Source organism: Alosa pseudoharengus, unplaced genomic scaffold, assembly GCF_046254945.1.
Source record: "Alosa pseudoharengus isolate Yale_2024_CS ecotype anadromous, Long Island Sound unplaced genomic scaffold, YU_APseudo_1.1 YU_APseudo_1.1_scf_18, whole genome shotgun sequence".
NCBI lineage: Eukaryota > Metazoa > Chordata > Actinopteri > Clupeiformes > Clupeidae > Alosa > Alosa pseudoharengus.
This window is the reverse complement of record NW_027468650.1, coordinates 20,067,823-20,077,198: the sequence shown is the minus strand read 5'-3', so window position 1 is coordinate 20,077,198 and position 9,376 is coordinate 20,067,823. Positions and strand designations below refer to the sequence as shown.

Here is a 9,376-nt window from a genome sequence, read left to right as displayed (position 1 = left end):
ACAATAAAATACCCTAATATTTCACGACTTTCCCTTACTTTTCATGTCTGGAATAGACCTTATCAAAATTCTATGATATTCCTGAAATTCCATGATCTATAGGAACTCTGGATAAAAAAGAAAAATCTAAATAGACAAATTTCTCTAGGTATTTTGTAAGAATACTCCTTGCATTTTCATGATTTATTCACACATTTCTGTCTTCTATGTCTGACTGCTGTTGTGAATTTTGTTGAGTATCTCAGTAAAAGGCAATGATACTTGCTTTGACATGCCACAGGGCGTAATCAAGTATAAGTATGCTAATTAGTTGCACTTTGTAACATGAAATGTGAGTTGGTCGTGTTTTCTTTCACAAAAGTGGCTTTGAAGGATTAAGTGACAGAACCTCCTTGTTGACACACCTAAACATTGCACTGACCCACTGTAAGACGGTGCACATGATATTAAATTAACTAAATAATTTTGCCTAGCAATTAAATTAACTTTAGTTTATGCCAGACGGACATGTTGCCTGCATTATCCATCAAAGGAGTAAGAATGATTTATTTAGATAAAGCGGTTATCATACAGTAAACCTTAAGCTCTCACTGACCATTTTCCCTCCTGCAGAGGGAGCCAGTGACACCCTTTATGAAGGAGCCATAACGGCACACATTGTGAAGGACATTGCAGACATATTTACCTAGGCAATCTGAGCTAATGGTTACATTTATAATGTATACTAGAATGAAGGTTCACCAGACCAGATAACTAATCATTACATCTGAGGATTGTGAGGAAGGCAACATTGCACCAAGTGATGTGCAACATTACAAGTTTGTTCATTAAGCATGGACTACACTCAGGCATCAGGGTTTCTCTATACCAGACAAAACATTCTCTCATGGGACCAGATTAATGTCCCATTTTAAAGTACTGAGAGAAAGCACTAATCATTTTCTACAGGAGAGAAATGTTTCCTCTTCATGCCAAAATAACTGCCGATTCATTACACTTTGCTGTAGCCGTTTTAGTTAAATAAATACTAATACTGCTGTAGACACTTTCCTGGCTACCAGTGATAACCTTATTGGTCAGTCAAATATTCTTCTTTAAGTCCATGATGGCCAGGAATCTCTCTTACCTCTAAACTGGTGTTACATTAGTTTAACAAGTCTTCTGAAAAACTGCATGTCCTCACATGCCCACAGGACTGAAGGTATGCAACCACCGACAGAAATGGCCTGCAACCTCACAAATGGCTCTCACGGTCAAAAGACATTTTATATTTTACCCACTCCTAAGCGAACCCACTTTATTAACTACTGGACAAAATAATTAACTAAGACTAAACTATAAATCAAAGACTACAAACACATGGTGTGAACAGCTAAGGATATTTGGATAGAGTAGATTTATTTAAAAAGTTCCATATTTATTACAAAATGTAAAAATTCAGCTAAGCCAGGCCATCACAAGAACCAGAGGTGCTTTCCATAATTCCATGTTGAGTTTTCACATTTAAACTGGTTTTATTTTTAAGCACAAAATAAAAGGACCTGCTTGATGGGGTTGGAATATTCTTGAACTTTGTAAGTAAGCATGTTGGATACACACTATCCCCCACATACACACTAAAGTAGCCCATCCCATGAAACTCTGTCAAAGTTTACAGCAGACATGCAGAGTTCTAACCGGAGTGAGGGCGGACACGGGTTTACCGAAGACGGGAGAAAGGGAGAGGGGTGGTAAGCAGAATAAAGCAGTGTTTTTAATCGTCCTTGTCCTTGGCGCCGTGCTTGAGGATGCGGGTGAATTCCACATAGTTGAAGTTGCTTTTCTTGTCAATGGGTGCTTCTCTAAACAGCTCATCTACCTCCTCATCTGTGAAGCGATCGCCCATAGTGGTTAGCAGCTCCCGCAGGTAGTCCTCCTGAATGAAGCCTGCGAAGAGGACAAGAGATAAGATTTCTATTATAAAACAAGTTAATGATGCCGCTGTCTCAAGTCTTTAGCAGAGGTTATAGGCCTAAACGTTTTAGCCATTCAGACTCAAAATCCATCGAATGATTGAGAACAGTCAAATCACCAACTGATTTTACCATATGTCAAAGTGTACCAAAAATAAGCTGTACTTGATAAACTGACTGTTTTAAATTCAGGCAAGTTCCATGAAGTAGACATCTTAAATTAAACATCTTTCCATCAGAAAAAGAGCAAGTTAACTCATCTCCACAGCTGCCACTAAAAGCCTCCTACGTGAATCGAGTTTAAACATGTACACCACTGAAACAAGGCCATCCAGGCTGAATTTAATAACGGGCATTCTCCGATGTAAAACATGTGGCAACATACCACTGAGGAGGACAGAACAAGTCTAAAAAGCACACTGAACGTTTACTAGATAAACCTCCCAAGAGTTCGAAGAAGAATTGAATGAGCTCATTCTGCAATCATCTGTTTATTGCACCTCAGAAATGATTACATGCAAAATAACCATTTAATTGGAGAGAGAGAAACAAGTTTACAGTAGTCTACAGAGAAGACTTAACAGCACTACTATAGTGTTATCTGAATGTAATAGCATTCTCCACACCAATGTGGGTCATCATCTCTGCAGATAATTTAGGGCAGTAAGCCCTACTTTGAAAGTCAAATTAGTCACACCACTTTAGAGTCATGGTCTGAGCTTCTGCAAATGTAGTGACAACACTTCAGCCACCAAACGAATCATCCCCTTCAGGCGCTAAAAATTAAGCCTCGACACAATAGCATTAATAACCCCAATGAAATTCCTGAAGACCAGTTGATGACCATCTTTTTCATTTTCAAATTAAGATACCGGTTCCTACCTGTGCCCTCCTCGTCGAAGCATGCGAAGGCATTTCTGATCACGTCCTCTGGATCTGTGCCATTCAGCTTCTCACCAAACATTGTGAGGAACATGGTGAAGTTGATGGGCCCTGGTGCTTCCATCATCATGGCCTCCAGGTACTCTTCCGTTGGGTTCTTGCCTAGAAACACATATTTATGGATGGAAAATTACATAAGGCCATTTCAAAACGATGCAAGCATACCCCTTACCATGAAGTCACTTTCATTTTCATTCATCTGATGAAACAGCAAAACATAATGCCATGTGGCATCTCATGTGCAGGTGTTGACAACATTTAGTTTGAGACACTTTTTGTTTTTTTAAGTTACTCACCCAGAGATGCCAACATGTCATGCAAATCTTCCTTGTCTACGAATCCATCACGGTTCTGGTCAATCATGTTGAAAGCCTCCTTGAACTCCTGGATTTGTGACTGATCGAACATGGCGAAGACATTGGAGGTGGCGCGCTGAGGGCGCTTCTTGGTGGTCTTGGCCTTGGTCCTTTTGCTAGACATGTTGCTGTTTTGGTGTTCTTACCTGGTTGGAGTAATAAGACCAGTTTTAAATTAGTCTAAGCAAAATGTAATCAAATGCCTGAAAAGTAAAGTTTATTATTACACTTTGTTAGTATATTGACACATTTTTACAGGTAAAAAAGAAGAGGGTATGTCTAATGGCAGTAGCAAGCCACATGTCTTGGGAAGTCATAGACCAAACAATTCAAAAGCTTCAAGATGAAGCACTCATTAAGCCACACAAAATCAAGCACAGATGACATCCTGTGTATTAATCAACTAAAACCTGAACCTTCAGGACAGCTCTGCACAGTGTAGCTGTGCAAAACAAAATCCAAAACAAGCCCACTAGATAACACAATTACTTAAAGGATTTGAGTAGTCATGCCTAACAGAGCCTTGCTGCAGGAATCTAATAATGTGGCCTTGATTCCCTGTGGGATGTCACAGCAACTCTATAAAAGGCAAAAGAGCAACCACATCCAAAGCTTTGTTCTAACAGGACCACTTTAGACAGGAAAACTGGTGATGCGAAAATGGAGTCCTTATTCAGGCATGTTAGTGTTTCCCATGGGAAGCTGGGGGAGCAAGGGGTCTTTTCCCTCAGTAGGAGTCTGACAGAGCCTCTGAACTCTCATAGTTCAACTAGTGTTTTTGCCAGACAGACCGGTAGATTACTAGCTCACAGTGAAAGTATAGAAACTGGTAACGTTACTGAGAAAGATATTACGTAATCGTTGAGTGGGGAGACACAAAGTCAACGTAACGTCAGCCTAATGGGAAGATAATTATATGTTGTGAGTACAATAAAAGAAAGCGCGTCAAGTAACCTGGCGTCCTACATACACAGCCCCTGACACACGGAGAAGCCGAATATAGATGTGGATATTAGATCATGACCTAAATGGAAACTAGGTTCTCAGAATGTGGCACTTCTTGTTTGTGTCTGCGACTAACACTCTTGAGTAGTTTAGCTTTTCGCATGTAAGCACACTTCAGACAAAAATCTCACCTATATTAATAACGTACTAAATTAAAAACGTAATTTATGATCTAATCACGCGAAGAGATAGATAAGTCAGCTCACATTAAAGGCTAGCCATAGCCACCTATCCTAGCCAAATGTTAGCTAGAATGCTACTTATTAAAACAACAGGAAATGTTGGGCCTCTTGCAACATTTCGTTAACCAGGTAACTTAAAGATTCACGAAGCGTTTGGGGGTTATAGTACTGCTACAACCGGTAGCAAATGTCCTTAAGTCGGCAAATTTCCTTCGATTTAAATTTAAAATAAATAAGGTTAGCATTTTACATTTTAAAACCACTGGATTGACAGGCTTAGGCTAGCATAATTACGTCAGCTAACGTTAGCTAATGTCGGCTAACTACGCATCCTAGCTTGGTTTGTTCTTAATTTTATATACACATGCGGCAATTTGTTGAGAAAATAAAAATGTCATTGCAAATCATGTTTACGACCGCTTACTGGTAAAGTAACTTAAACTTAAAATATACTACAAGTCCATTCTGAATGATGCTTAACGCTATCGGATGTCCCTAAATATCGCAAACTAGCGTTAACAAGCGATCACATTTAACACTGGTTTCTTTTGCTAGCCTAAATGTGTTGCCAGAGACTACTTCTGTCAGGTATAAACAATATTATACTGGTGATTAAATCAATATAAGGTAATACAAAGTACATGTTTCTATCATAATATGACACAAAGCTTAAACTCACACTTCGTCGAGAAACGGCGTTCACACAGGAGGCGCTGATCTTCTTCAACCACCGCCCTAACTTCCTGATATTGGTGTAGGTTGCGCACAGGAAACGCAGACGATTCCAAATGTAGGGGACCTCAGTAGACTATACTAAATCTCTTATCCATCTTTATTTGTAAGTGCGACTAAATACAATTCCCCGTCAATTAAATGTATTTGCACAAGTATCGTTTACTTTGAATGAAGTAATATACAAATAAAGAAACACATATCTTAGCTTTATTTCATACAGTGACCGACGCCCAAACACAATACCCCTATTACTTTTATTTTAGTTCCTTCCCCTTTGCCCCATTCCCAACCTTGTGTCTACGTCTACATTCTTTCTACATGTCCTTTTACGGAGAACGAGAAACAGTTGGCTGAGCGCATCCCGAAAATTCATGATTAATGACGATGATACAGTTTTTGAATCACTTAAATAAAGCTATTAGTTTATTTGAGTTTGTTTGTTAAAAAATGGATACAAGGAAGTTTATTGTCACATAGTTACTGGAAGTAAGACATGCAGTGAAATTATGCCTGGTGTGAGCCTATTTGTGCATTTATGGGGGGGGGGGGGGGGGTAGAAGAAGAGGGGTTTAGTAGATTAAGTGGCAAGGGCTGCATAAGAAAGGTGGGGGAGGATTGGGATTGGGGTGGGGTGGGGGGGGGGGGGCACCAACAAGGAGTTAAAAAATGGAGTAGTTTCATCTTGTTGTATGATTCCTTCTAAGGCCTTTATTTATTTGTTTGTTTGTTTGTTTGTATACATCAATCAGTAAATTCAATTTCAACAATCATTATCTGTACTTCAACAAGTAAGCTCAAGAAGTAGACTAATATATTTGTATAGCCTATAGGCCTACAGAAAAACAGGATGCAGAAAGACAAGGCCTACATTATTGTGATGACTCATTGTCCTTGATTAGAGACATTGCGCTAGCCTACTCACAGTGCTAACCCACATTTCATGCTACACCTGTTGGTCCAGCCCTAAGTATTGGTCCAACCATGTCACATCTCTAAAATTAGTCATGTGATAGCATTTTAACTATAGAGACATTTCATTCAGTCAGCCAGGGGCGTCGGACTGGGGGTAAAACCACTACTGATTATAGGGTCCAAGGGGAAACAGGCCCCTAGAAAAGTCTGGAATATATTTTATTTTACCTGGGTTGAGGAACATGGGGGCCCATCAGGACTGCCTATGCAGGACCCCAGGATCTTGTGCTATGCTCCTGCATTCGATTTGACTATACACATGCTATGGTTTCAATTGTTTATGAGCATACATGTGCTGTGGCCTATACATTATTTTGAATTCTGTTCAATATTGCCTTGGCTATGGATTGACTTAAGTAAAAAATAAATAAAAAACACCCACTCTCTCACCTTCTCTCTCACCTTCTCCCCAACAACTATGTCCTTGTATTTCTTAAAAAAAAATGTTGTAGGCTACGTTGCGTTGCAGACAGATGTGTCCATAAAACTGTGGACGTCAATTCCAATGTAAACAGCAAAAAACTCAAGTCGTTATATTGTATTGTTGTATTATATTATATTGTAGTCGTTATATCAGAACAAGAGGCGTTTGCGCAATAGCCGGAAGAATGCGCCTTTACTTTGGAGTTAGCGAGGTAGAAAACGAGAGGAATAGTGTTTAAAATGCCCATTTAAATTGTAGCATTTTAAATCAGAAATAAGAATGTGAGGAGGTTGTTATTTACTTTAAAGATTGCATCTGCAATTGAAACTGTATGCAAATTGAATGGCCTTATGTCCGGTCTATGGATGTCTGCTTTAGTTGACAGCACGGTCACTAGATTTTAATCGGTAAAGTTGAGGAGCTGGTATCTATTAATGTTCGTGCAAATAGGCGGATTCATGTCCCTTGCAGTTTGCAACTGCGATGTACATGGCAGGCGCCCCACAGAACGGTTTCATTTTGAGAGGTAGATATCCATGCTGGCACCCCCTCTGCGATGCGTTCGTCCCCCAGTTTCATGCGCCAGTTTCATGAGCTTTTATGACAAAACCGTGACTGTGGTAGTTAACAATCTACATTCTAATAGAAAACTGTTAGCTTTCCTGGTATTAAATGACAAATGGTATCAGTTAGGCCTATAACACAATATAAATTGTGCTGGCGACCCAAATAAAATCTCCTGCGACCCACCCGTGGGTCGCGACCCAGACTTTGGGAAACACTGGCTTACACCACAGGAGACAAATGGTTTTGTTCCCAATCACGAAGATAGGCTAGGCGATTAACAGCAGCCTCTTGCAAAACAAGGGCAATGATGAACTGGTGTGATGTTGAGAAGTGGAATATCAGCAGGAGAGAAAATGGGCCATAGATGCTCATTATGGGATGCCCTTATGATGTTCTTACTCCACTCCACTTACTCCCTGAGGGGCCGTGCACATGACGCCGGTTTTTGTTAAACCGGTGAGGTTTTGTTAACGGTTACGCCTTGCATGTACACGACGCCGGCAGTTTAGGAGACTGAAACCGATAGCTTTTGACACCGGCTTCCGAAGTGGGAACTTCTGAAACCGCCGGCTAGACCGTGCCGTGTAGACGTGTGAAGCCGGTGAAGCACCCGATTTGGTTCCCCATGCAATTCATGTTTCCCCTCTAGGTCTTTACACGGAAGCTCTAGTCGGTTACCGTAGCTGAAAACACGGAAAATGCAATACAGCACTGTGAATACGCACGGTAACCTAGCAACAACGCAAGAAGTTCAAAACAGTGGCGTTGTCACTCCCCGATGTGAGTCGCTACCTGATGTGAGTCACGCATGCTCAGATTGATAGGTTTTACGGCATAAGCCAAGGGATCCGACTGAAATCCATAAAACAATTCACTTTTCTGTTTCAAAAACGTTTTAGCTATCTAAGATTGTTTGATTGCTAACGTTAGCAAACGCCATTCAAGTGACAGCCTTTGTTGTGTTTGATTGCTTACTTACTTGCCAGCAGTGAACAAACTTCTATGTAGGTCAATTTTTATTGATATTACAGAAGTCTCTTGCTAGCAGGCTACTTCAGCCTCTAATCTAGAACTGACATTAGAGATCATGCCGTGAAAATGTGATGCCTTACGCTAAATAATACATTACTGCTGTGTAGGCTAATGTCATTATTCTGTGGCTAACAGCACAGGTAGTCGCAAAGTAGCAAAGTGACGCATGCGCGACTTACATCCGGTAGCGACTCACATCGGGGAGTGACAGCTGTCGTAAAGGAAACAGGAATTCAGGGGGAACCAAATCGGGTGCTTCACCGGCAATCCTATGACGACATAGCCAGCCCCACCCCTAACCCAGCCACAGCACTCGACCTGACATGTTGCTTGTCAAAACAAACCGAACCATTTATTTATCATATTAATTTTTTTTTCTTTCCCGTCATGATTTATATGCACAATGTAGCCTATCAGCCTTTAGTGGCTAAGTTAGAAGCACACGTTAGCTTAACCTAGTTAAACATTAGCTTATTGCATGTTAGTGTTTTCTCCAGTGGTGCTCAGACCTAATGCAATGCAATGCGTAGGCTAAGCATTTGCAATTTCACATAGCAGTCACATACCTTGAAAATGAACTTTATTAGTTTAACAGTTGAATTGAAAACCGAATTGTCTGTAGTCTCCTTATTTCATGCGACTGCTTAACCAGAGCACTTATTAGACATTCTCTGGCTTAACAAACTGTTTCAACAATGTTTTCTTCTACGCAATTCACGCGAAAATATCGTGAAGCTTCTGCACAGCGGCGCCATCGACTGGTCTGGCATATGCACTACAGCACATTTAGCCGGTTACACCTCTGTGTGTACACGCGAGGTTTTTTCTTGCCGGAGTCGTTAAAGGTGTGAAAGCGGTAAGAGAAAATCCACCCGGCGGTGTCGTGTAAACGGCCTCTCAGTCAATGGGTTGGTGAAAACAAAAACGGCAAGGTATGTATGGGTCAGGGCGCATATTCATGCAGGCCATTTGTATTGTCTTATGGTTTCAATGTTTCCAACTTAGAAATTATGGATGTTGGGGTCTCTGATCATTTTTTGATTTTATTTGAATCTCCCCCTAAGTCCTATTCCTTTGCCCGTTCTATTAATTCCACCACAGCCACAACATTCTCTAATACTTTCATCCTCTCTCACTCACCTACTATCTCTGTTGCTATTTCCACTTGCTCTGACATTGAAGAATTAGTCACTCTCTTTAATGCATCCT

General features: G+C 40.6%; 1 protein-coding gene across 1 annotated transcript; it reads right to left on the bottom strand.

Moving 5' to 3' along the window:
- Positions 1-1,365: 1,365 nt before the first annotated feature.
- Positions 1,366-5,200, bottom strand: myl12.1 (myosin, light chain 12, genome duplicate 1). Its single transcript, XM_076290457.1, has 4 exons — positions 5,117-5,200; positions 3,191-3,396; positions 2,835-2,996; positions 1,366-1,926 (listed from the first exon to the last, which is right to left on the bottom strand). The coding sequence occupies exons 2-4, from the start codon at positions 3,372-3,374 to the stop codon at positions 1,754-1,756; spliced, it is 519 nt and encodes a 172-aa protein (XP_076146572.1). The 5' UTR covers positions 3,375-3,396; positions 5,117-5,200; the 3' UTR covers positions 1,366-1,753.
- Positions 5,201-9,376: the final 4,176 nt, after the last annotated feature.

Coding starts and splice junctions, on each gene's coding strand:
- myl12.1 (XM_076290457.1), bottom strand. CDS start 3,374: ATGTCTAGCAAAAGGACCAAGGCCAAGACCACCAAGAAGCGCCCTCAG. Junction 2,997..3,190: donor TGACATGTTGGCATCTCTGG/GTGAGTAACTTA, acceptor ATGTGTTTCTAG/GCAAGAACCCAACGGAAGAG. Junction 1,927..2,834: donor CTTCGACGAGGAGGGCACAG/GTAGGAACCGGT, acceptor TCCTCTTCGCAG/GCTTCATTCAGGAGGACTAC.